Source organism: Pan paniscus, chromosome 18 (genome assembly GCF_029289425.2).
Source record: "Pan paniscus chromosome 18, NHGRI_mPanPan1-v2.0_pri, whole genome shotgun sequence".
NCBI lineage: Eukaryota > Metazoa > Chordata > Mammalia > Primates > Hominidae > Pan > Pan paniscus.
The window spans coordinates 77,385,004-77,411,475 of record NC_073267.2 but is presented as its reverse complement, the minus strand read 5'-3'; the positions used below and the strand labels follow the sequence as shown (position 1 = coordinate 77,411,475).

At 53.4% G+C, this 26,472-nt stretch overlaps 2 protein-coding genes across 5 annotated transcripts in view; both read right to left on the bottom strand.

Moving 5' to 3' along the window:
- Window positions 1–17: 17 nt before the first annotated feature.
- Window positions 18–11,559, bottom strand: EDC4 (enhancer of mRNA decapping 4). Of its 3 annotated transcripts, XM_003812171.5 has the most exons (29): window positions 11,195–11,559; window positions 8,435–8,591; window positions 7,937–8,048; window positions 7,563–7,662; window positions 7,129–7,318; window positions 6,879–7,026; window positions 6,676–6,780; window positions 6,246–6,355; window positions 6,078–6,161; window positions 5,890–5,985; window positions 5,682–5,784; window positions 5,384–5,564; window positions 5,212–5,284; window positions 5,018–5,109; window positions 4,747–4,934; window positions 4,550–4,671; window positions 4,305–4,458; window positions 3,531–3,964; window positions 3,341–3,445; window positions 3,105–3,257; window positions 2,989–3,025; window positions 2,677–2,854; window positions 2,413–2,568; window positions 2,195–2,310; window positions 1,928–2,093; window positions 1,657–1,843; window positions 1,345–1,564; window positions 791–954; window positions 18–566 (listed from the first exon to the last, which is right to left on the bottom strand). In XM_003812171.5, the coding sequence occupies exons 1-29, from the start codon at window positions 11,274–11,276 to the stop codon at window positions 374–376; spliced, it is 4,206 nt and encodes a 1,401-aa protein (XP_003812219.2). In that variant the 5' UTR covers window positions 11,277–11,559; the 3' UTR covers window positions 18–373. The 3 variants fall into 3 exon arrangements, with proteins under 3 accessions (XP_003812219.2, XP_008962822.2, XP_063453734.1); XM_008964574.4 differs by having other exon boundaries at window positions 2,413–2,854; window positions 11,195–11,494; XM_063597664.1 differs by lacking the exons at window positions 18–566; window positions 1,345–1,564; window positions 1,657–1,843 and having other exon boundaries at window positions 797–954; window positions 2,413–2,854; window positions 11,195–11,491.
- Window positions 11,560–13,226: 1,667 nt separating this feature from the next.
- Window positions 13,227–26,472, bottom strand: part of NUTF2 (nuclear transport factor 2) — a 24,409-nt gene continuing 11,163 nt past the window's right edge. For both annotated transcript variants that reach the window (XM_003812178.5, XM_003812179.6), the window contains exons 2-5: window positions 19,324–19,451; window positions 16,144–16,215; window positions 15,956–16,054; window positions 13,227–13,745 (exon numbers count right to left, since the gene is read on the bottom strand). In XM_003812178.5, the coding sequence (XP_003812226.1) occupies window positions 13,632–13,745; window positions 15,956–16,054; window positions 16,144–16,215; window positions 19,324–19,422 (384 nt within the window). In that variant the 5' untranslated portion in view covers window positions 19,423–19,451 and the 3' untranslated portion in view covers window positions 13,227–13,631. The remainder of the gene's footprint in view (window positions 13,746–15,955; window positions 16,055–16,143; window positions 16,216–19,323; window positions 19,452–26,472) is intronic.

The window sequence follows — 26,472 nt, the reverse complement described above, 5'->3', positions numbered from 1 at the left end:
CAAAAGCACACACATACTCCATTTTATTCCAAAAGCATTTAATTGAATTTCTCAATGTTTTTCAAAAACAAAAAGATCCAAATTAGAGGTAAAAAGGAACATGGAAAATTCCACTCAAGTGGTGTCACGATCTCAGGGTCATGCTCCAGGCATGGCAGAACCTAAGCAGGCGCAATACCTGCCCTGGGCCCAGCCTAAACCTTCTGACTACCACACCCTGTAGACCACGGCCAGTGCTCCCTGCTCCCTGACCCCCAAACACCCCAGAGATGGGGGCCTGAGCAGGTAAAGGCCAGCCGTGACCCTGCCTCAGCCTAGGCCTGTCTGCTGGCCTTCAGTGCCATCCCACCCCTGGGCAAGGCAGGCTTAGCAGCTAAGGGAGGCTGGGGGTCACGAGGCCATGCAGCATGAGGCTGAGACGCCGAGCTGCTTTGCCAAGTGAGTTGTGTGGCTCAGCCTGCAGGAACTGAAAAAGCTTTTGGCGCACCTGGGCCATAACGGAGCCCATGTGGTCCCGAGTGATGGGGTCACTGTGGTCCAGGTGCATCACGGCCTCTTCCAGGTAGCTGGGGATGGGGGGGAAAGGACAGGCTACAGGTGGGTGCCAGCAGACGGGAGCGCCCCCTGGTGGCACCGAGGCCCAGAGGGAACCCTCTGGGTGAAGGCAGAAAGGACTGGTGGGGAAAATTAGGGAGAGGATTCAGGCAGAAGTGGGCGTCAGCTTCAAACTGCTCCCTCCCACCGCCCCACTCCCCAGCTCATCTCCCCATCCCTGGCTGTCCCCACTTACCTGAGCTTGAGGTCAGTTCGAGTGCCAAGGTCAGATGCCAGCTGCTGGATGAGGGAAAGGAGCACAGGCTGGGAGAGCGGGCAGGGTGGCTGCCCAAAAACCTGGGCTGGGTCCACAGTTTCACACACATACAGCACCAGGTTCAGGTCAGCAGCTGTCAGCGCCTGGAGGAGAAAAAAGCGGCAGTGTTTATAGCAAATATCAGGATGGAATGTCTGCTTGTCTGAACTGTGTGGCCTGGGGGAGGATGACCACAGGGTGGGCTAGTGAGAGCTCCAGAGGGACTCAGAGAGAGCCCGTAGGGCTGTGTAGTTACCCTAGGGGATTGGGAAATGGGTTCCTGAGAAGGGTAGTTGTAAAGCAAGGTGGGCTAGGTGGGAAGAAAGGGGTCCAGGAAGAGGAAGCAGCAGGGACAATGGCCTACAGGCCAAAGGGAACCAAGAACAGTCTGCTGGGGCCAGAAGGTGCAAAGGTGGTGGATGGAGTAGAATGTATGGTATGTGGGCCTTGTCAAGAGACACGTGACCCTTAGCAGGGCCTAATGCCTATCGTACCTGCTGGAAGGCCTGATTGAGGTGGCCCTGCTGCAGCAGCTGCAGGATATGGGCTTGCTGGGCCTGGCAGTCAAGGTGGGCAGAGGGGACAGGTGTGCCAGCAGCTGAGCGCATGGCCTGCATGATGCTGGAGGTGACGGCGGCCTGCTGCTCCTTGAGCGCCACACTCACCTCACCCTTAACGATGCGCTGTACCTGTGCTAAAATGGACTCCTGCAGGCTGCAAAGGGAAGTGAGTGAGGTGAAGTGGACAGGGAGCCTAGTCTGGCCTTTCTCAAGCCCACCACCTTGCCCAGTACTCTGCCCACACACCTGCCCACAGCCACATGCAGCTGGTGCTGCACCTCAGCACGAACACTGCCGGCCACGGTGGCTGCCATCTGCTCAGTAGCACTCTGCAGTGTGCTGACCAGGCCCCGCAGCTGGGCTAGCAGAGGCTCCCTGGCCTCCTGTTCCCGTGCCTTCCGGCTCTTCATGTGGCTTTCTAGCTGCTGCAAGTCTGAGGGGTGACCACAGGGACTATGAGAGGAACAGTAGGAAAGAGGATAACCCCTCCCACCTTGGGCCATATGACCCCACTCACATTCCTGTGTCCCCAGCCGGAAGCTATCATTGATTTGCTGGAACATGGCCTGGCAGCTCTTCTCAAAGGCCGGCAGCACCACACTCTGGAAGGCTTCCCGGTAGGCAGCCTGCATCGGCCCTTGTAATGTGTCTGCAGCTGCTCGGGCGATGGCATCAGTCAAGTTCTGGGGTTAGAGGGAGGGGCCAAGTTGAAAGCCTGAGCCCAGCCTGGCCTGACTAGGCCCAGGAACCACCACCTCCACCCACATCTTGGGCCCTATAGCACCTTGGACTTGAGCAGCTTGGAGATGTTCTCTTTCATGCTGCCCTCCACAGCTGTGAGCTTGGTAGCCACTGAGTTGCTCAGTTGGCCTGCCATAGGCTCCAGACTCCTTGAGACACCTGGGAGAGGGGAAGAGGGTGAGGTGGAGCCATGAGAAGAAGCTTGACAGGTACCCCACTCCCACCTGAACCACCCAAAGGGAGTCTGCATGCAAAACTCACATGGAGGGACTGTCTTCTTGATCTCATCCCGTATGCTGCGCTCTAGCCGCCCAGCTACAGCTGAAGACAGTGCTTGGGACAACTGTTGTGTCAGCTGCTCCTGCAGCTGCCCTCCCCGCTGCTGCCCCTCAGCCAGTGCTCGCTCCAGCCGCCGTTCTGCGCCATAGCTAAGGAACGGGCCTGGAGCAGGTCGTGTACTCCTTCCCAGGCCAAGAATGCTGCCCCCGTCCCTAAGCCATGTTGTGCTACCAGTCTCAAGGATACGTTCCTGCTCGTGCCGGGTCTCAAGGGCACGTTCTACGTGGCCTGTGACTGTGCTCTGCAGGCCTTCGAGTTGGGTACACAGACGCTGCAGCAGCTCTTCCTGGCTGTGCCGCAGCTCTGCCAGCTCTCTCTGCTGTTGCCAAATTAGTGCTGGCCAGTCCTCAGGGGGCTCTGCCACCTGTCAGTAGCACTGACAGTCACACGATGCCTGCCCCACCTATTCCCACACACCAGACCAGGGAATGGCCCAGAGCCCTTCTCCACCCCACCAGGGTGAAGTTCCACAAGTACAAAGTGGGCTCATTCACTTACCTGGTGCTCTGTGAGCCGGGATCCCATGGCTGCATCCCTGCCATAGGCGAGAAGCACCTCAGGCTATGTCAGGCAGCCTGGAGACCACCCCCTCCCTCCCTAGGATTTCTCCCTACCCATCATCCTTCTTGCTTTTCCTCTTGAGCTTGGGTGAGGTTCGAGGGGATCCCTTGGTCTTCCAGTCCTTGGCAGGCAGCCGTGGAGCAGGAACTTTGGTGCCAAAGTCTCCTGAAGCAGAGGCAAGGCTGGCCACCTCATCATCATGGTCACTGTGGGAAGGGGAAGGAGGAGTAAGCCCCTGCCCACTTGCTGCCCATCCCCCATGAGGGCAATGGTGTAGAGTGGCTCCCACCTTTGCTCAGCACTGGCATCCTGGCTGTCACGTTGCTGCAGCAGGTGGTATGGTGGTCGGTGGAAGGCCAGGCTCTTGTGCTTTTCTTGAAGGCCATTCCTGGGGCTGGGAGGACAGGCCAACTCAGCCGTGGCTGAATCTATCTGAAGCCCCTCCTGCTAGCACACTTTTCCCCTCCCAAGCTCCTCACCTTTCTGCCAGGGTGCTGCAGGTCTCACGAGTAATGTCAGGTGCTGTGGGCCAAACCTGACTGTCAGGAGTCGAGGCCTCCTGGGTCAAGGCTGCCTCCAGGAGGGAGGGGGTATTATGCCGATCTCCATCCCCAGGGCCTCCATCAAGCCCAAGCTGGGGGCCGAGCTCGGGCCCTGGCCGGGGCCGTGGGGACAGCAGGTGCAGTGCTGAGGCGGCTGAAGCCATACTGTCTGGCTCAAGGCCCTCTGGTGCAGAGGAGCCAAAACCACGGGACAGGGCCTCAGATGCAATCTCAGGGATGTCCTGGGACAGGGCAGTGGAAGCTGAGGAGATGACATCAGGGGAACGAGTGCGGCTAGGGGAGGCTTGGGGTAGCCCCAGGGGCTCCACTTCCTGCAGCTCCAGGGACAGTGCAGAGGCGGCAGTAGGCACCTGAGGTGGGCCAAAGATGGGGGCTTAAGTGACAGGAAGTGAGGCAGAGATGGGGGGCACAGAGACGAGGCATTGGTATTAGTAGTAATGAGAGACAGGGCAGCAGGGAAGTGGGGATACAGGTCAAAAACGAGGCCACAACCAAGAAGAGGAGGTGGGGACAGGGAGGCTGAGGAGACACCCACCAGGAAACACAGGAGGGTGAAATGACCTCAGGGAAACATGGACCATGTCGGGTAGAGCAGGATCAGCAGCAGGGGGCTGGGAGGAGCCCACCACCCACCTTCCCTGCTGCCGCCCACCTGCTCCCCACACTTCACACACACACCCAGTCACACACCTGGCCCGGCCCCTTGGGAGTCAGTTTGTCAGCTGGGGCTGGGAGCAGGCCAGGCAGGAGGCCACGCGGGCTTGCCTGAAGGCTGCCACTGCTGCTCATTGTCAGGCTGCCATCCAGCTGCAGCTTGGGGCTCAAGGTCAGCTCCTCAGGTGGCCTGGTGGGGGAAGGCTGAGGTGTCAGCAGCCAGAGCTTGGCATCATCTGGTACCAGCCCCTGCCATCCTCCATCTCTGACCCTTGCCTCACCTGGTCAAGGAGGGGTCCACAGCTGAGGTGCTGCTCATGGCAGACACAGCTGTAAGGGAGCTGCTGCTACTGCTGCTGCTGCTGCTGCTACCACTGCTGCTGCTGCTGGGAGAGGCAGTGATCTGGGGAGATGCAGGAAATAAGACCTGTGGCCTGTGGCTGAGGCATTCCCAGGTCCCCCTACCCTGGGAGAGTACCTGCTGCAAGGAGGCGCTAGGTGTCATGAAGGCGTCAGGTGTCATCAACTTGGGCTTGGTCTCACTGCTCAGACTGAGGAAGTCGGCGGGTGCAGGCAGCTCCACAATTCGTCGGAGGTCAGGCTGGGAGCCGTGAGCGGCTGACCCCAGGCCCTCAGAGCCCAGTTCGGGCCGAGACTCTCCAAATGCTGCAGGGCAAGTTGCCACTTGAGTTAGATCTCAGACCCTGGTCAGTCCAACTTACCCTACCTCCCTCTCACGCCCTACTCACTAAAGTCCTCATGGGCAGTGTGGGTGGGCAGTGGGGCCACCACATCAGGGTTCAGCTGTGGCTGGAAGCGGATCTGCACATCTTGCAGTGCCCTGCAGGAAAAGAAGGGGGAGAATAAAGTGCTCCAAGGGCAAGGGTCAGTAGAGTGGAGACAGACACAGACAGGACACTGGCGGGCCTCCCCACTCACTCACTTAGTATGCACACAAAAGAGCTTGATGAGCACACCAGCCGCAGACTCCATGGCACCGGCTCCATGGATACCATCTGAAAGGACAGTGTGGATGATGAAGCCCCTGGCCCTCTCTGTGCCTCCACAACCCCCTAGATATATGGACACATAGCTCTGACCCTGAGGCAGCTCACCAGCACCCAGGCTGTCATTTTCCTCTTCGGCAGGCAGCACCTCAGTGTGCCGTAGCCGGCAGCGACTCACAACCTGGATACCAAAGCTCAGCACGGGGTGGGTGAGCAGGAACTCCGAGATGGAGCTGAAGCAGGCGTGGCCCTCCTCCTGGTTTTGCAGCAGCTCCATCACATAGAGGACCTGCACAGGCAGAACGTTCCTAGCTGAGCTCAGAGGCTAAGGGCTGTGATGCGCCACCTGCCCCCCGGCCTTCCTCTATAATCCCAACTCTGCCCAGGGTACCCCATGGCAGCCTACCTTCCGTTGCACATCGCTGAGAATCAGGTATTCTGCTGAGAGGTCCAAGCAAACCTTGAGGCTAGGGGGCACACTCACTGAACTGAAGATATCTGGGGAGAAGCTAGAGAGCCACAAAGCAGAGTGAATCAGCCTGAGAACTGAAGGAAGCCACATTCCCAACCCTGCCGCCCCTGCCCAGTCCCCCAGCCTTCCAGCCACTGCTTACCGAATAGTCTGCAGGCAAGTCCAGGATACTGTACACCACATCTTTAACTCTCGGTTCTGGTCAGCACCAGTAATAAGGAACCTCCAGAAAGGGACACTGCAAGGCAACAAGGCAGTGAGTGACTGGCTGGGGCCCCTGCTGGGAGCCATGGTCCAGCCCACCACCCACTAGGCTGCCCACTCACTCACTCAGGATCTTGTTTCTTATGGTTGTCACAGAACAGGAGGCAGGAGAGGGGCCGCCCATCATGAGGTTTCCACTCGTGCAGACACCTGCAGGTAGGCAGATGAGGGGCCTGAGTGAGTGGTCGGGTGGGCTACCTCGGGAGGATCCTGGTCCCTGAGGCCCTGCCTTACCTTGGCTCATCTTGCCCCTCAATGTAGATCTGCCAGAACTTGACATAGCCATCGTGGCTCGCAGTAGCCAGCACAGTCCCATCAGGAGAGAGGGCTCCTTCACTGAGGCACTAGAAAGAACCCAAAAAGCTTTGCTCACTAGAGGTGAGAACAAGCCCCTCCCAAGTGAGGATGGCAGTGAGCTGGGCTGACTCACGGTGGGACTGGCATGCTTGTGTGACTGACTAAATGAACAGGGTTCCTAGAGAAGGCCAGACCTGCAGGGTGCTGCTAGATAAGGAGAAAGCTGCACAGGTGAGGGCCACTTTGAGCTCAGAGTCCCCACGGGCAGAATGCTAGTAAAGCTGCCCGGGCAGCTGTGGATATAGGGAACAGAAGATGGATATGAGGAAGTGGGGAGGGCAGGGGAGGCAGGCAGTCACAGGCTTACCGTGCTATGACCTTTTACCACAATGAAGCCCTGCTTGATCTGGCTGACATCCACAGGCCAGGTATTGTGGCTGGAGCGGAGCATGTCCAGGTCCCACACCTCAGCCTGGAAGGCACAGGGAGGTGAGTGTAGGGAGGTGAGTGTGCAGCCCAACCCCACACTATGGCTTCTCTGGCGCCTCTTCGCCATGTCAGCTCCCTCACCCGGTCTTCATGCAGCAGGGCCACTGTCGGGCTGCTCTCCTCGCAGCAGTCTTCGCTCTCCTCAGGGATGAAGGGGCACCAGATGATCCTGCGAAAGTGGTTCAGTGGCGTGCCCTCTGGCTGCCGAATATGGACCAAGATCTCTTCTCTGAGCAGGGTGTTAAGGGCTAGATAGGTGAATGAAGAGGCGTGACACCCCAGCTCCGCCCACCCTTCTTCAGTCCCACCACCCACAGGAAGGAATGGATACTGAATTTTGCCATTAACCAGAGCCAAGCGCCACACGAACAGGTTGCCTGCCTCATCCAGGCAGGCCAGCTGTGGAGAGTTGAGGTGCGCGAAAGCCAGATCAGCCACACTGCCTGTGAAGCCCTTGAGCAAGGTCCGCTCCGAAGTGCTGACGCTGATCACCCGCACCATGGCAGAGCCATTGTTGGCAGCTGGAATCAGGAGAGCAGTGGACCATGAATACGTATCCAGGCTCAGGCAGTAGCACAGAAGCGCTGCCCCACCTGTCTCCCTGCCACCACCAGAGTCTCAAGCTTGGTTTTCCCACCCAGCTCCCCAAGAGGCAGCATGGACAAACCTTCCATTGTACCCCTAAGGCCTGAGTGGCCTGATGTTGGAACTGGCTCTGTGGGACGTCCAGCAGAACATTCCTTCCTCCTCACTGTCTTTACTCACCCCGAATGGCATAGGCCAAGAAGGAGTTAGACACAGCAATCAGGTTGCCATAGTAGTACTTCTGTTCCCAGTCATACTTGGCGACAGGCTGAATTTTTACCTGAGAACCCAGGGTGAGAAAAGTCATGGAACTTCCCCAGAGCCTAGGTGGCCCCCAACATCCCTGGGGATGGGAGAGGACACAGATGCAAGTCCAGCTACCCACTGTTACCTCCTGGAGCCAGACTCCCACAGAGGCTTGGCACCCAGCCCTGGCTTCCTGAAACTGGGAAAGTGTCAAGGTGGTCCCCATAGGAACTGGCAGCATGAGGGAGACTGGAAAGGCTGGGTGTGCCCCCCATACATTATATATGCCACAGCATCCCAGTACCTACCTTGTTGCTTCCCCGGGCCTTGCTTGAAATGCTAGAGTCACTGCTAGCCACAATCTCCACCTCTTTGGCCAAAATCCCAATGCAGGTGGAGCTATCATCTCCTGAGAGACAGCTGTGGAGAAGAGTGCAAAAACTTTGTCTCTTGTTCACCCAAAGGCTCAGTGGGCAGGGTTGGGAGGAAGCGAGGACATAGCCAGACTGGTGAAGGTATCTAGTCCAATGTCAGCTTCGCCTGGTCCACTGGCCCCAGACCCACAGCTCCGCTTGCTCATCTCCTTCCTTGGGAATGAGCCTACTTTCATTCTAAACCAGGTATCCAGGCCAAACCCTTGAGCTTGTCCTTGCCTCTCATCCTAGTGCAAGCTCAAGCTCCACCCCAGGTCATCTAGACAGGAAGCAGCAGAGGCTGCTGGCCCTGCTCACTCCCCATCTCATGCCTTCAGCTAGCAGACACCCCAAATACACCATCACCACTATTGTCGTCTCCTAGGTACTCACATGACCTGCTTCTCTTGCAGGTTAATGGGTGGCATGGTCCGAAGACCAGTCTTGTTTGCTGAGGTACCATCACCTGAGCAGAGCGGGTCTGGGACCAGAAGTCCATTGAGGTCCCCATTGTAGGCACTGGATGGCCGTGGGCTCTCTGCACTGGGGCCTGGGGACAAAGAGGGTCATTCTGATAAGGTTGCTCGATCTGCCCACAAGCCTCTCCCCTTTCAGAGTTTCCTTCAAGAACTATGAGGTGCTCTAGGAACACTCAACTGAGCAAAGCATGTCCATGAGGAGGAGGGCCCTGTGTTCATCTCTCGTTCCATAAACACTGATGTAGGCAGGACCAAGGATGAGCATGAGGCTCTTCTACCTGGGGGAGGGGTACAAGCCATCAAGGACCCTTTGAGGGCAGTGAATACTCAGGTCTGGGTCACTACAGAAGAACTCTGTGGACTCTGAGTGAGGGCATAGGAGGGGTCAGTAAAGACTTTATACAGCAGTTATTGTGACCAGAACACACAAACACAGGAAGGATGGAATGAAAACAAAGCTACAGAGGCATCAAGTATGATGCCGTGGCACTTAGACTCTCCCTGTGGGCCATGAGAACCATAAAGAGTTTCAAAAGGGAAGGTGATGTGGTCAGTTCTGGCCAGTGGGAAGATTACTCTAAGATAGCATGCAGAATGGTTGAGAATCTGGGTGAGAGAGATCAAGGCCTAGACCAATGTAGTGTCAGAGTTTGGAGAGAAGATGGGCTCCTAAGGCATGGAAGGGCACTGGTAAGATGTGGAAGGGGCTGCTCCACACAGAAATGGCTCAGAAGAAGCTATCTTGGGCAAGTAAACACAGAAGGCAGGGACATAAAGGAGCTGGACCAAAAGGAGAGAAACTATGGGGCAGCGTGTGGAGTAAGGAAAGACAGCATTTCAGTTCTTTGCAACTGGCTGGGTTTCAAACACTCTCATAGGCTCAGACACCATTTCCAAAATCCCCAGGTGGCAAGGAGCCTAGGGCTTCACATTCAGAACACAGCAAGTTTCCAGTCACAACAGTCTTTGAATTATTTTGGCGCGATCTCGGCTCACGGCAACCTCTACCCCCTGGGTTCAAGGGATTCTCCTGCATCAGCCTCCCAAGTAGCTGGGATTACAGCTCACCTAATTTTTATATTTTTAGTAGAGATAAGGTTTCACCATGTTAAGAAACCATGTTGGCCAGGCTGGTCTCGAACTCCTGGCCTCAAGCAATCCACCCACCTCGGTCTCCCAAAGTGCTGGGATTACAGGTGTGAGCCACCGCGCCCAGTCCTCAATAGTCTGAGTTCTGACCTGGTCGTCCAGTAACAGGAGACAAGAAAGAGCTGCTTGGCAAACAAGGGAATCAAGTGCCAATCAATAAACAAAGTAGTTATAAGGAAAGCCTCCAGGCCACTTCATTCGGATCAGAGCCACTTTAGCTGCTCAGGGACAAGCTGACAACTCTCCCTTCCATGAAGGGTACCATGAGGACAACCAAAAAGCAGGCCCAGGCTGTACATGGTTGGCCATGCCAGGCTCTACCAAATCTCTGCCGAGTCTAGTCTACAAAGCAGCTGAGCAGCAGGAGAGGTCCACGCCCAACTCATGAGTAAAGAGGGCACACACTCCAGGCCTGGGACAAAGGGCCGAGTGGTCTCAGGCAGCAGATGGATTTTCTGAAAGTAGGGGTTAGTTGAATCCACCCCTAGTGAGCATCAGTGCCTGCTTCCAGAAGCAGCCAGTCTGGGCCTCCCAGCAGGTGTAAGAACAAGATCTGAGGAAACACAATTCTCCACTGTACGCCCACACCATCATCACCGGCCACTTCAGAGATCCCTAAACCTGTCAGTAAACTGGTGCCTGCACACGTGCTATTTCCTCTTCCTAATAGGTGGCTTCTCCATAGGTGCCTTGGGTGCCTTTCCTGACACCCAAGCCCCTGTTCACATTACAAGACCTAGCCCAGTCTCCCCTCTCAGACCTGCACTCTGCACTCACCAGCCTCCACCCTTCCCATGCCCATCACGGTATCGAGACACTCCTTTCTTTCAATGACAACAGTATATTACAACCCTGTTAGCTGTGTCTTGGGGAATCTTTGGGGGCAAGACTAGTTCTGAGGTACCATTAAGAGCCAAAGCGAAATATGAATGAATGGGAACCAATTAGGGCTTGCAGATATTTGTAGCACAATTCAGTCAGGGTGGTGCGGTCTGTGATTTGCCTTCATCCCAGAAAGAACACGGAATTGAGACTGGACACCTTCCTCCTGGAAATCAGTTTCAGAACGGGAGGCCTGGAGTCTTTATTCCAGAGAGAAGGGCAAGTTATGGAGGGGGACCGGCAGCTCTTCAGCATCGCGCTTAAGCCTGGGCCCAGAATTCCATATACGGAGCCCAGACCAGGCCTCTGAACCATGGCGAAAGGGAAAAGGAGCTAGGCCAGTCCCAGGAACACTAGAGACCTCGGGGCCAGGAAACCAGAGGGCCCCAGCGGATTCAGAGAAGGCGCCTCACCTTCAACCGAGACGCTGAAGGACAAGGCAGAACAGCCTGAGGACAAGATAGGGAGGGGTCACACCCAGGGGTCTGCGCCCTTCGAGGGGCACAGTCAATCCCCGTCCACCCTTACCCGCCGGGAGGATCCAGAGCTAGTCCTAAGGGAGCTGTGGGCCCCAATGGCGGTTCAGACGCGCGCCGCCCTTTTGTCAGCTCGCCTGGGGCCCACCCCCGCAACCCCCGCTCACCGCCCGCGGGCCGGTCCAGCTTGAGGATGTCCCGCAGGTGCTGCGTGGCGTCCTCGATGTCGATGCTCGCGCAGGAGGCCATGGGCCCAGCGGCGGGCGCCCCGCCCGCACCGCGTTCGTTCCGCCGCCGCCGCGCACCGCGCACCACGCACCCTCGTTCACCCGCCACGGGGCGAGACAGCGGGACGCCGGTCACTACACAGTCCACCCGCAGTTCGCAAACCGCCACCCGCGCAGCGTCGCTGAGCCCCGCCAACCCCACCAACCGCCTCCACTTCCGGCACCCACGAGCCGAGGCTCCCGGAACCTGCCAGGGCCGGAGAAGAAAGGTTCCGGGCTGGGGGCGGAAGCCTAAACCCCTCCCGCAGCCAGTCCCCCTCGGCGGCCCCGCCCCTGTGCCCGCGAGGTCAGGGAAGTCCCACGGGGCTGAAGTAAGCGTCCACGCACTGGGCCACCCAAAGCCCTACTCGACTCAGAAGGCGCCAGGTCCCTGCCCACTCCCAGAGCATGGACTCCGATGGTCCTAGGACGGGGTAAACTTAGCCGCCCATGCTAAGGTCCCTCAGACCCCCAGAATATGCTGAATTGGCAGGTGCCTCAGGTTCCCTTTGGGAATGGGTCGGAATAACTCAAGGCCTGAGGCTACCCTCGAGGTCATAAAACTCAGGAATTGCAAGAGCAGGGGAGATGATCCCACTACAATGATCAGTCATTGTTCCCTACTGTCCCCCAGCATCCCCTTGTCCCACCTGGCACCCTCAGGTTGGAAGAAAGAAACCACAGTTTACAAATTCTTCTTTATTGCAGACAGTTCAGGCACAGGTACATGGAAGAAGCCGTATTGCAGATTTTACACAAGGTGGTTTGAGGCAGCAGGCACCTACCTCTTCCCCACCCCCACTTCCCCAAATACACATCAGCCTAGAGATCATTCCCACTGAAATCTCCTGAGCATGCTGTCCTCTCAAACAGCACACCATCCAGCCCTGTGCCCAATGTCACCAGGCAATCTGTGGGATCTGAGGAGGTCCTTAGCCTCCACCCGTAGTGGGACAGGGGAAGGGTATCCTTTTACATGTCAGATTTAGCTGTGGTGTCCTTACCAATCCTAAAACCCTTAACAGGGCACTGACCCAAATCTTGGGTTTGGTTCTAGCCTATGGTTGCTACATTGCCACTAGGTTTATACCATCCAGAAGTCTGTGGGACGAGGGGCTAGATTTGTACTGGGCAAGGCCTTTGTCCCCAAAATGGAGAAGCAGAAACTGCCCTAATAGCTAAGACTCCCTGGAATTTGAAGATAGCATGAAGTCTGTATGCTGAGGAAGGAAGTGGAGAGAGGCCTGGCAATGTCCTGCAGCAGTCTGAGGGGTGAGGACTCCTAAAGCGAGTCCCTCACAGACTGCCTCCTTCCACAGCTCCTGACCTATACTCCAACACAACTGGGCCTGGCTCTGTGGGCAGTGGAGGCTGGCTCTTCGGGTTACCTGCCTTTGGGTAAAGATATCCAAAGCAGATGGGACAGGAGCTGAGCTGCCCTCTGCCTGGCTTGGTGTATGTGGGGCATCCTGGATATGATCCTGATCCTTCTGGGGATAGAGCAGGCCCCTCCCTTGATACTGCTGACAACTCAGCCCGGAGGGCCTGAACGTGATGAGCCATTTTGCCAAGGCCTCTCCAGCTTCAACAGGATTCAGGATCATCTCTCCTGCTACTAGGGCCCTGAACCTACCCAGAGCAGAAGTCACAGGAGGCATCAGAACTGACTGCACAGGCTTCAGTGAGAGAAGCTTCAGGCCAGACCTGAGCTCTTCCTGCCTGCTTTCCAAAGACCAGTCGCCCTGCGGAGTGGGAGAGAACTGCCCTACACGGCTTCTGAGAGGTTAGCTGGGAGTGCTGCTTCAGCAGTTTCTCCCTGCAACAGGTATTCAGAGTTGGGGCAGAAGTGGGAGGGTGAAACATGAGAGAGACAATGCGTCCGGGCAGCTTCTGATGCCCAGCCAACTAGTAAACTAATTAAAACAATTTAAACTGTTAAGAAAATTTTTGTGGTTTTATTGTATCATGAGGCATTGAAACATCTGAACAAATCAATGTCTGGGCGGTGAGGCAGCTGCTTTCTCCTTCACTTCTTTGGGTTACTAGAGCAACTTGTCAGTAGATTAAAAAAAAAAAAAAAAAAAAAAAAGGACAACCTTTTGCATTACTTAAGTCTTTCCAAGGCATGCGCTGGTACAACACAAACTTCTCCCGTCAGATGCAACTAGTCTAGCATCCAAACATCATGCACAACACCTCAGTGGCAGCAGCGCACTGCGCCCACTCCCACCGCGGCCCTGCTCATTTGTGCATGATATTTGGAGCATCTGGAGGAGTGGGAATAGTATTGGGAAGAGGAGGGAGGAGGAAACAGCGTGAGTGCCTAGCTGAGAGGAGGTCAGCCAAAGTTGTGCAGGGCGAGCCTGAACATGTCATTGGTGCAAACCCAAGCATCGTTGATGTTCTTTAATAGGAACATCTGGTGGAACCCCATGATGGGGTCTTCATCCGCCTATGAGGAGAGAAAAGAGGATTCAGTAAGGGGATCAAGAAACAGGAAGGGAATTCAGTGGTAGGAGAAGAGGGCAAAAAAATGTTGACTTTAGGATCAGGCCCTACTGTCCTGAACTCAAATCCCAGTGTAGCCAAGGGGTACTTGTGAATGTGAATTGATGTAATGTATGAAACAATGCCCTGGGCACATGTAGGCCAACAATCAGCCACGCCTATGTGTGCTATGTGTGCTTAAACTGCACAATAATTCACCCTTAGCTACAGCAAAAGAGCAGAGGATGTACCTGCCTCCAAGCACATATCTCCAGACACAAGTGATCACAATTTTGAAACGAATCCCATAGTATTTACCAAGTAACTTATAGAGTATCAAAAAAACTGCAAACAATCTTGAAAACATAGGTTCACTATCCAATGATGTTTCCTGTCATGTAATAAACAGTATTTGAGATGAAAAAAAAGGGCAAGAAACCTGCAGCCAAACTGCAGAAAACTAGGATGAGACCTAGTTGAAATAGGAGCCTAGCTAACCAGCACTGTCTCTAACATCACCTGCTTTCTGGGAATTATCGTCATCAAGGAGGCAAATCAGTTGTTTGGGAGCTCCAAATTGGACAGAATCACCAGGAAGAACCTGAAGCCGGTGGGAAGCAGCAGTGTTTACTATCTTTGCCTGAGAAAGTGAACAATGAGCTCCCTACAGAGACCTCCTGAATTCTGTGCCTCTTCAGGCACAGGCACTGAGCAGGACATCCTGAACAGGCAGGAGAAACTGACAGGAAAGTCCAGGCCAGAAAGCAGGTGCCTCTGCGTCCACTGCAGAGGCCCACAGGACCACCTACACACCCACTCTGGACTCAGGAAGCCCTGTCCCGGCTAGCCTAGAGAAAGAGAGCATGTGACCATGTTATTATTGTAAGACACAAGCCCAGGCCGAGGGGCAGCCAATTTGTCCTGCTACTTTTGGGAAAAAGGGTGTTTTTGTAAACAGAATCTGGCTTTATTTATTTAGAGACAGAGTTTCACTCTTGTTGCCCAGGCTAGAGTGCAATGGTGCAATCTCAGCTCACCGCAACCTCTGCCTCCCAGGTTCAAGCGATTCTCCTGCCGCAGCCTCCCGTGTAGATGGGATTACAGGCATGTGCCACCACGCCTGGCTAATTTTGTATTTTTAGTAGAGACAGGGTTTCTCCATGTTGGTCAGGCTGGTCTCAAACTCCTGACCTCAGGTAATCTGCCTGCCTCGGCCTCCCAAAGTGCTGGGATTACAGGCGTGAGCCACCGCGCCCAGCCCAGAATCTGACTTTAATATGCTGAAGCACAACAGGTCCTTGGAGAGTTCTTGGGGGGTCTGAGGGACCACAGGAAGTCTCTGAGAATAATAGGTCTTGAGAAGGAGGAAGGAAAATGCAAAGAGAAATAGGTGGCTCACGCCTATAATCCCAGCACTTTGGGAGGCCAAGGCAGGTGGATCACCTGAGGTCAGGAGTTCAAGACCAGCCTGGCCAACATAGTGAAACCCTGTCTCTACTAAAAATACAAAAAATTATCTGGGTGTGGTGGCGGGCAGCTGTAATCCCAGCTACTTGGGAAGCTGAGGCTGGAGAATTGCTTGAACTCGGAAGGCAGAAGTGTAGTGAGCTGAGATTGTGCCACTGCATTCCAGCCTAAGCAACAAGAGTGAGACTCCGTCTCAAAAAAAAAAAAAAAAAAGAAAAGAAAAGAAATAGGAGTTCCAGGAATCTGCTTTGCTCAGCAGGCGAGGAGCCAGCAGCCAGCCTGAGGAGTGGTAGCAAGGGCTGCAGGAGTGGACTGCCTCTCCGCACCCAGCTAGCCTGTCCACCTTGACCTTAGGGCAGAGTGGGAGCCTAGTGGCTTGGCACCCTAGTCCCATCCTACTCCTATACTTCTCCCTTTTCCAGATAAAGGCTCTAGACCAGTGTCTGCCAATAGGACTTTCTGCAGTCACAAAAATGTTCTATATGGCTAGTACAACCGAAGAAGTACATTTTATTTAATCTTAATTAATGTAACTTAAAAATTGCCACCTACATGTGGCTAATGGCTAGCATACTGAACTACGCAGCTCTAGACAGTCACTTTGTCTGGGTGTCCCTAGATAAGCAGGTCACATCCACAGGGAAAGCAGGGGTACAAGACTCTCCTCTGCCTGCCCACCCCTCCCTACCACTGTTGCAGTACCATTACCTTAAGCTGGCCCACAACCATGCTGATGATGCAGCTATCTGGAGTGGGCTGATGGTCCTGCGCGGTGATGCTGTGCTGGATTTTCTGGAACGGAAGGCTCTACAAGAGAGAGAGTGGGAGGTGGGAGAACCAAGGCCAGAAGGGGTGGGAAAGGAGCCACCTGCACCCTGGCTTTCATCCCTACTTACAGACAACTTCTCCACAATGGCAGCTTTCCCCTGGAACTGTTGTCCTTCCCACGTAAGGCATGACGCGTCAATCTGAAAAAGGCACAGGAAACCCCAGGGTTGGGGCCTCAGAGTACAAGTATCTCTAAGGCCCTGGAAAGACTCTGAAAAGGGCCTTGCTTGGAGAAGTGTGGCCACACTTCAGTTTCCCTGTCTAAAGAAGGAGACTGAGTATAGCCCCCAAACATTACACTATCAACATCTTCTACCCCATTGACCCTGGGCCCAGGCTCTGAAAGACTATTTAATAAAATATACTTCCCATTTGTATTTAAGAAGTCATATGGTCTCTGATATGCATAGGCCCAGGAGGGCTATATTGGCCTGAGCTCAGCCATCCTGCTGTGTGGTCAGTCAGTGTCAGTCCCAAAAGGTCATCAGAAATGTGGCCAGGCACGGTGGCTCACACCTGTAATCCCAGAACTTTGGGAAGCCAAGGCGGGAAGATCATGAGGTCAGGAAATCGAGACCAGCCTGACCAACATGGTGAAACCCCAGCTCTACTAAAAATGCAAAAATTATCCAGGCATGGTGGCGCACGCCTGTAATCCCAGCTACTTAGGAGGCTGAGGCAGGAGAATTGCTTGAACCCAGGAGGCGGAGGTTGTAGCGAGCCGAAATCGCACCACTGCACTCCAGCCTGGGTGACAGAGCAAGACTCCATCTCAAAAAAAAGTCATCAGAAATAACTTGGAAAAATTCCACATTCATCACCCTCCAGGGCCGAGGCTAAGTTCCACTGTGGACTTTCTAGCTAGCCTTCTGGATACCCATGGGGTCAGGGAGAGATAGAGGCTGACAGGGCCTTCCAAGGCCTAGTCTGGGACCCTCCCTACCACCAAGAAGCAAAATCTCAAATGTAACCCACTTAGCTTAGTTCCACCTCAAATCTTCCCTTCCACAGCCTTCAAGGGCAGAACTCAAAAGGGCCTCTGCTGCTTACTAGCTGTGACATTAAGTAAGTTATTTCTCTGAGTCTTAGTTTCCTAACCTTCAAAGGGGTAATGTGCTGAGTATTATGAAATAATAAATATAAATTGTTATTTTAGGACCTTGCTAACTCTCTTCTCTGGCTCAGGCCTGCTTTAAGAGATAATGAGGCCAGGTGCAGTGGCTCACACCTGTAATCCCAGCACTTTGGGAGGCCAAGGTGGGTAGATCACTTGAAGTCAGGTGTTCCAGACCAGCCTGGCCAACATGGTGAAACCCCGTCTCTCCTAAAAATACAAAAATTAGCTGGGCATGGTGGTGCGCGCCTGTAACCCCAGCTACTTGGGAGGCTGAGGCATGAGAATTGCTTGAACCTGGGAGGCAGAGGATGCAGTGAGCCAAAATCGCATGAATGCACTCCAGTCTAGGTGACAGAGTGAGACTCCATCTCAAAAAAAAAAAAAGGGAGAGTGATAATGAGGCACAAGTGCCAGGATCTCAGGTCAGATCACTTCAAGGTTTCAAAAACTCTATGCTGGGCATGGTAACTCACACCTGTAATCCCAGCACTTTGGGAAGCCAAGGCAGGCGGATCACCTGAGGTCAGGAGTTGGAGACTAGCCTAGCCAACATGGTGAAATGTCACCTCCACTAAAAATACAAAAATTAGGTGTAGCCGGGCGCGGTGGCTGTAATCCCAGCACTTTGGGAAGCTGAGGCGGGCAAATCACCTGAGGTCAGGAGTTCAAGAACAGCCTGGCCAACATGGTGAAATCCCATCTCTACTAAAAAATACAAAAATTAGCCGGGCGTGGCAACACGTGCCTGTAGTCCCAGATACTTGGGAGGCTGAGACGGGAGAATAGCTTGAACCCAGGAGATGGACATTGCAGTGAGCCAAGATTGCACCACTGCACTCCAGCCTGGGCGACAGAGTGAGACTGCATCTCAAGAAAAAAAAAAAAAAATTAGGCTTGGTGGTGCATGCCTGTAGCCTCAGCTACTCCTGAGGCTAGGCACAAGAATCGCTTGAACCCAGGAGGCAGAAGTTGCAGTGAGCTGAGATCACCCCACTGCACACCAGCTTTGGTGACAGAGTGAGACTCTGTCTCAAAAAAAAAAAAAAAAACTCTACTATGATAATGACAATCAAATATCTGTGCTGGAATTGGTCTTCCACTAATAAAATTTCATTATTTTTTCCAAAATTTCTGAATGGACACTGACTTTCTGGAGACAGACACAGAAGACTGTGGAGAGTCAGCCCAATCAGGCTCTGAGACTGTGCCTGGATTACTCCTAACACCCCCAACCTGGGCTCACCTGCCTGATCAATCACATTTTTGTGACTGACTCTCAGGCAGAGTCAAGTACAATTAGTTCTTGGTGTATATGAACATCGTTAAAAGAGCAGCAAATGCCGGGCGCAGTGGCTCACGCCTGTAATCCCAGCACGTTGGAAGGCCAAGGTGGGAGGATCACGAGGTCAGGAGTTCGAGACCAGCCTGGCCAACATGGTGAAACCCCATCTCTACTAAAAATACAAAAAATTAACTGGCCATGGGGGCAGGCGCCTGTAATCCCAGCTACTCAGGAGGCTGAGGCAGGAGAATCACTTGAACCCAGGAGGCGGAGGTTGCAGTGAGCTGAGATCGAGCCATTGCACTCCAGCCTGGCGAAAGAGCAAGACTCCATCTCAAAAAAAAAAAAAAAAGAGCAATGCCTGCATAGAAGGGTTTGTGAAATGACCTATCAGCCTCCCTGGGCTAACCTCATTTGTTTTCCATGAGCATTCAGGAGCCTTGGATCCAAAAGGAAGCTGGACCCCAGGCCTCCAGGAGAGCTCAGCTTTGCACTGAGGATGCTCATGGCTGCTGCCTCCAGAGGGCACCATGAGCCCTAACCTCTGCCTGTTGCTGCCCAATCCAAAACCATGTGCCATGACAAGTGCTGGCCACATGGAATGGCAAGCCCAGAACACCCTGCCCAGAATAGCAGGATTCTCACTCTTGTGGAAGTTGACAAAAGGAAAAGTATAGACCAGGTAATTACTTGGGCCAAGCGTCAGACCCCTGTCCCGTGGACAAAAGCTCAGATACAGAGGTGTAGCCAGTCCAGATAGGGCTGCCAGAACTTGTGAACTGGACACACTGGCCCAACATCCAAATTGATCCCCTGGGGTCCATTCTGGCCCTAGAGCTGGAAACTTACGTAAATTGCGCCTAGTTGGGTTCTATCATTATCAAATAACTGGTAGTAATGTTGAATGAAGCTGGATCCAATCTGCTCCCAAATTGGCTTGTCTCCCATTCTGGAGCGTCACCCGGCCTCACGGAGACCTGCAAGACCAATGAGACCAGGAGGGAAGCATTGGTACCACGAGAGTAGGTGACCAGCCACTGACCCCCACCCCTCACTGGCCTTCCTGGAGTCCTTTGCTGAGATCTGTTCTCTCAGAGAACACGGACAGGCCCTGGGGAACTGGCAGGAGACCCCTCCCAAGCCAGACCAGTGCTAGGAGCCCAGAGGTAGATCAGACCCAACCTTTCCTTTGAGTTCTTGGTTGATGAGACACATAGATGATAGGGTCGTGGAGCACACAGGAGGGGTGCTAAGGGTAGATCTACAACAAAGAAAGGTCAGAGCAGGCCCTTGAAAGCCCAGTAAGGGGAGGGGCCTTATGGGAGGAGTTAAGCACTCCTCCAGTATCTTTCCATGTAATCCTCTCAACAACCTGCAAGGACAGAGTTATTGCTATTCTTTCCACTTTACAGCCAAGAACAACTGATACCTGTGTGTGTGTACTATTTTGTACTACAGCCCTCAGGCCCCCAACACTGTCCCAGGGCTACGCTGACAGATGGAAGACCCAGTGAGGATGTGGGGAGATTCTCAAGGCCCCTCTTCTTTTTTTTTTTTTTTTTTTGAGACAGAGTTTCACTCTTGTTGCCCAGGCTGGAGTGCAATGGCGTGATCTTGGCTCACTGCAACCTCCGCTCCCTGGGCTCAAGTGATTCTCCTGCCTCAGCCTCCAGAGTAGCTGGGATTACAGGCGCCCGCCAACACACCCAGCTAATTTGTATTTTTAGTAGAAATGGGATTTCACCATGTTGGCCAGGCTGGTCTCGAACTCCAGACTGCAAGTGATCCACCCGCCTTGGCCTCCCAAAGTTCTGGGGTTACAGGCGTGAGCCACTGTACCCAGCCAAGGGCCCTCTTCTGCCAAAAACAGCAAGTGATCCCTTAGTCTCATGGGGGCAGTTTACTTCCCCGAGGCCAGGTGATTACCTGACCTGGCCCTTTCTAGGATATTTCTTCATTGATGGGAGTGACTCCTACCCACTTCAGAGCTGGGGAAATGAGTTCAAGGATCAGAGGGAAAGCTGAGGGTTGTGGGAAGAGGGGATGGAGGCTGTGAAAGGAAACGTGTCATCCCTTCATATCCCCTCATCCCAGCATTGCTTTTACCCTAAGGAGCTGTCTCTCTTGGGTCTCTGAGAGGAGGCCCCCTCCCAACTAGAGATCATGGCTGTAAGGATACTGGATGGAAAACCCAAGCCCCAGATGGGAGAGCCGCTTGGGCTTTGCTAGGCTGCTTCCAAGTAGGGAAGCCCACATCTTGCTGCAGATCCCCTGACTGCAGACCCACATGTTGTTCTGTGGATGGCCCCAACTGTAGAGGAGCCCATCCCCTCTGTCCTGATAATAGGACTCTGAACCAAAGCAGTGAGGAGGTGGGTTCCACCCCAGCAGACAAGCATTTGCAGTGGTGGGATCTGATGCAAGTCACTGCCCTTCTTAGGGCCTCAGCCTCCTCCACTCTAAGATGGGGATGGCAACCTGACAGTGCCGGTGGTTGTGAAGCTTCTCTAAAGGAACATGATAAAGCCCTCAGCTCAACATGGTAAGTGCTAGCTCACTCCAGTCCGTGTGACCTCGCCCAAAGCCAGAGGAGCCAGCGGGGAGGAATCGTGTAGGGAAAGAGTGAGAACGCAGCCAATCCTCCGCTCTGTGACCAACACTCAAGCCAATGAGGGAGCAGGAAGCTAAGCCAGCTTTATTTTAGGTCCCCTAGGAGGTAGTGGCACTAAAAATAGAAGCTCAGTGCTGGGATGACTAAGAAATGTCCAGGAAAATCTAAAGCAAGCAGGGGAGAAAGCTTGGATCCAGTCACGCCTGCCACACAGGAACACAAGGTGTGTCCTAGTTCATACTCTGCCAAGAAAGAAATCAACAAGTGGGGAAAGCACAGGACCATCATCTAGTCTTCACTGTGGTCTTGGTCACATTTCCAAGAGGTCAGACGCTGGCTGTACTCACACACAAACTTAGAGGACCTAAGGCAGAGCACAGCTCCCACCTCTGGTATTTCTGCCCCGTCCACCTGGTACTTGCTATGCTTAGTCACTCAATGTGTCCTGACCCTGCTGCAGCTTCCAAGGTGCCATACCCAGTGCCTAAGAGCTCTGAGGGTAGGGGAAAAGCTGGAGGAATGGATAAGGGCCACGTCTCCTTCTACCTTTGGCTCAGAGCAAAGTTGGGCAGTCCTCAGAAAGGATATGCCAACCAGAAGAAACAGCACCAGCAAATGTCCCGGGGCATGAAAAGGGTCTCGCTCTGTCCCCCAGGTCAGGGTACAGTGATGCCATCTCATCTCCCTGTAGCCTCGACCTCCAGGACTCAAGCAATCCTCCCACTTCAACCTCCCAAGGAGCTGAGACTCCAGGCAAGCACCACCACGTCTGGCTGCTTTTTGTGTTTTCTGTAGAGACCAGGCTTCACCATATTGCTCAGGCTGGTCTCAAACTCCTGAGCTCAAGTGATCCACCCAGCTTGGCCTCTCAAAGTGCTGGGATTACAGGCGTGCACCACCATACCCGGCCTGTGATAACTTTCTGATACAAAAACTCCTTGACTGAAGTGGTGGTAGAAGGAAATGGGGTGGAGGGATAAAGGAAGAGAAAGACCCTTTGGCCTGGTAGGGCAGAGAAGAGTGGGGAAGAGTAAGCTCGCTGAGGAATAGGACACATCAGGGGCTCCCAGAAAATGACAAGGAAACTTCAAAGCTATGTGGGATTGAGGCCTGCTTCACTGTCTTGTGTTTATTTCCAAGTAGTGATCACAACAGCCACATAGTCAGAATCCACTGTCATCCAGTGATGTCGCTGGGTCTTGCCCTAAGCTCATCTGGTACATCAGTGCTGACACTGGGTCCTCTGGTCAAGGCCTCTCTTTTTTCTGCTAACTCTGCATCCCTGAGCTCTAAACCACAAAGCTGACCATGCTCCTCCCCTACAAACACCCTTGCTTTTGGCTTAAAGGCCAAACTCCCTAAGCTCCACAGGTGGCCATCCACCTTCATCCCCATCTCCCTAGCCATTCCCTCCTACCTCGATCCAGCTACATACAGACACAACAGAACCTACCGAGAGCCTGCTCACCATGTTTTGTACACAGGAAAGTCCCCTCCTGCGATCCCCACCCTTCCCACGGGAGGCAACACTCTTGAGTCCAAAAAAAGAAGCAAGAGTGCAGAGCCCCCATCCTATCCCCATGCAACATGAGGGAGGGGTCCAGGCCAGGCTGGAAGATGTTCCCCAGAATAGCCAGCAAGCTCTGATCTTGTTTCTAACACATTTACTGTGCAAGTAACAGGCTGGAAACAAAAAAGCCCGGGCTCAGAGGCAGCCTCACATTAGACTGGGGACTGACCATCATGACAGCTTCTCCTACAGCTCTTGTGAGAGGGCCGCTGACCACACCATCTCCTGCTTCACCCCAACAGTCCGCAGGCTGAGGCCAGGCTCCTTGAGGAGCAGAAAAGACTCTGATGACCTCTCACCCACTGAACACCAGCCTTCACTGACCCTTAGGTCTCTGTGAGTGCAAAGACCCTCCAAGAGTGTCTCAGCAACTGTGGCCCTCTCCCAACACATTTGCACAGAGGTAGAGATGCCCCAGCCTTGTGAATAATTTTCAACTGTTCAGCCATAGATCCCAGGTTAAAACCTCTGACCCAGGAGATCCCGTTAGGCAACAGAAAAACTCCATTTTTATCTTCCAATTTTAAGTGTTTCCAAGAACAAAACTCAAAATAACTGTCTGGCTGTGAACACTTCATTTTCACTAATGCATATGAGGCACAGAAATGTGCAAAGAGCTTATGTGCACTTGTTTGTAACCACACCCTGTGAGTCAACCCCCTTGTTAGAGATGACCAAAAGGAGATTCAGCGAGGTTAGCCAACTCCAACTCGCTCTAGGTCAGCAGCTGATAGGTGGTGGAATTGGACTGACCAGATTTGGAGGCCTCTCCAGAGTCAGGACTTCTAGTGACAACTTGGGCCTGGAGACAAGAACAGACTACATCAGTGAGAGCACTCCTCTGAGCCTGGCTCTCTCAGAAAGGGGCAAGGCAGTCCTGAACCAGGGCTTCCACCTCCAAACAAAGGCCTCAGGCAGAAGAGTTCCACATCAAACCTAGAGTCCAAACAACAGGAGTTTTCATGGAGGATGATGTCAGCTTTCTCAAACCTTCGAGGTCACAACCCTGTTCTACCATCTCAGCAAAGCAGACAGAGCAGACAGAGATCCTAGCCTGAGGCAGGAGAGTGATCGAGAAGACGATATCACTCCTTCCAGACTGGCACACAGAAAGATTCTCATGTGTCTGCTGAAGCCCACAGGGAATGCCAGCAGATTTGCATGGCCTGCAGTGAGGGCCCCAAAATCGGTACCAGTCGTGGCTATCCTCCACACATGCTATCATGGAGGCCAAAAACACAGCCCTGAAGCACAGCCTGGAAAGGACTCCTCCAACAGGGAAACTGATAGCCAACATGGCTTAAACCCCTCAGGCCCAAGGCTGGGCATGGTAGCTCACATCTGTAATCTCAGCACTTTGGGAGGCCCATGCAGGAGGATCACTTGAGTCCAGGAGTTCCAGACCGGCCTCAGCAACAAAGCCCCATATCTACAAAAAATTTTAAAAATTAGCCGGGCATGGTGGTTCACTCCTGTAGTCTCAGCTACTCAGGAGGCTGAGGTGGGAGGATCACCTGAGCCTGGGAGGTCCAGGCTACAGTGAGCTGTGAACTTACCACTGCAATCCACCCTGAGTGACAGGGCAAGACTCTTCCTCAGAACAAACAAAAAGGCTGGGCATGATGGCTCACACCTGTAATTCCAGCACTTTGGGAGGCCAAGGTGGGCGGATCACATGGTCAGGAGATCAAGACCATCCTGGCTAACTAACATGGTGAAACCCCGTCTCTACTAAAAATACAAAAAATTAACTGGGCGTGGTGGCAGACACCTGTAGTCCCAGCTACTTGGGAGGCTGAGGCAGCAGAATGGGGTGAACCCAGGAGGCGGAGCTTGCAGTGAGTGGAGATTGCACCACTGCACTCCAGCCTGGGCAACAGAGCCAGACTCCATCTCAAAAAAAAAGAAAAAAAAAACAATAAAATATCTGGCCATGGTGGTGTACACCTGTAATCCTAGCTACCCGGGAGGCTGAGGCAGAATTGCTTGAACCCGAGAGGTGGAGGCTGCAGTGAGCTGAGAACGCCCCACGGCATTCTAGCCTGGGTGACAGAGTGAGGCTCCATCTCCAAAAAAAAAAAAAAAAAAAAGGCCTGGCGCAGTGGCTCACGCCTGTAATTTCAACATTTTGGGAGGCCAAGGCGGGTGGATCACCTGAGGTCAGGAGTTCCAGACCAGCCTGGGCAACATGGTGAAACCCCATCTCTACTAAAAATACAAAAATCAGGCCAGGCGCGGTGGCTAACGCCTCTAATCCCAGGACTTTGGGAGGCTGAGGCGGGTGGATCACCTGAGGTCGAGAGTTCCAGACAAGCCTGGCCAACATAGAGAAATCCCGTCTCTACTAAAAATACAAAAAATTAGCTGGGCATGGTGGCAGCTAATTTTTCCCTGTAATCCCAGCTACTCAGGAGGTTGAGGCAGGAGAATCGCTTGAACCCGGAAGGCAGAGGTTGCGGTGAACCGAGATTGTGCCATTGCACTCTAGCCTGGGCAACAAAAGCAAAATTCCACCTCAAAAAAAAAAACAAAAAAAAACAAAAACATCAGCTGGGTGTGGTGGCATGCACCTGTAATCCCGGCTACTTGGGAGGCTAAGGCAGGAGAACTGCTTGAACCTGAGAGGTGAAGGTTGCAGTGTGCTGAGAACACCCCACTGCACTCCAGCCTGGGCAACAGAGTGAGACTCCATCTCAACAAACAAACAAAAACAAACCCTTGGAGCCAGAGTGTAAAAAGCATCTTGCGGGTGTGGTGGCTCACACCTGTAATCATGACTGTAATCCCTCGGACACTTTGGGAGTCCAAGGCAGGAGGACTGCTTAAGCCCAGCAGTTCAAGACCAGCCTGAACAACATAGTGAGACCTCATGTCTACAGGAAAAAAAAAAAAAAAAAGCTGGACATAGTGGAATATGCCTGTAGCCCCAGTTACTCGGGAGGCTGAGGTGGGAGGATGGCTTGAGCCAGGGAGGTCCAGACTGGGCAACACAGTGAGACCTTGTCTCAAAAAAAAAAAAGTGTCCTGAAGGCAGAGCAGCAGCAACCAGACAGGAAGACACTGCTGGGTGTCAGTCCTTCTGGAAGTCCCCCACTGATTTTATGGTCTGAGGAGGGGTGCTACTATGTATTCTGTCCCATGGCACCTGGAACAAAGTCTCAACCACTTATCCTGTCCTAGGTGACCTGGCCCTCCTGGCTGTCCAACCTCATCTCTTGCCACTCCCTCCCCTCCTCTACAGTTGCACCAGGCAATTTCCTCTATCTGGAACATGCTGAGTCTGTTCTCATCGCAGGGCTTTGTAACTGCTGCTCCTTCTATCTGGACCACTCTACTTCCTAGATCTTCGTGTGTCACATATGTGCCAGCTCGAATGTCACCTCCTCATTCACACCTTCCCTGACCACTTGGTCTAAAGTAGCTGTCTAGTGGCCAGGTACAGTGGCTCACGCCTGTAATCCCAGCACTTTGGGAGGCTGAGCAGGCAGATCACTTGAGGTCAGGAGTTCGAAACCAGCCTGGCCAACATGGTGAAACCCCGTCTCTACTAAAAATACAAAAACTAGCCAGAAATGGTGGCATGCGCCTATAGTCCCAGCTACTCGGGAGGCTGAGGTGGTAGAATCACTTGAACCAGGGAGGCAAATATTGTAGTGAGCTGAGATCATGCCATCGCACTCCAGCCTGGGCGACAGAGTGAGATTCGGTCTCAATTAAAATAAATAAATAATAAAGTAGCTGTCTGATTACCCATTTTGCCTCCTGTATTGTTTTCTTAGCACTTATCACTGCATGACATTGTCACATTTTGGTATTT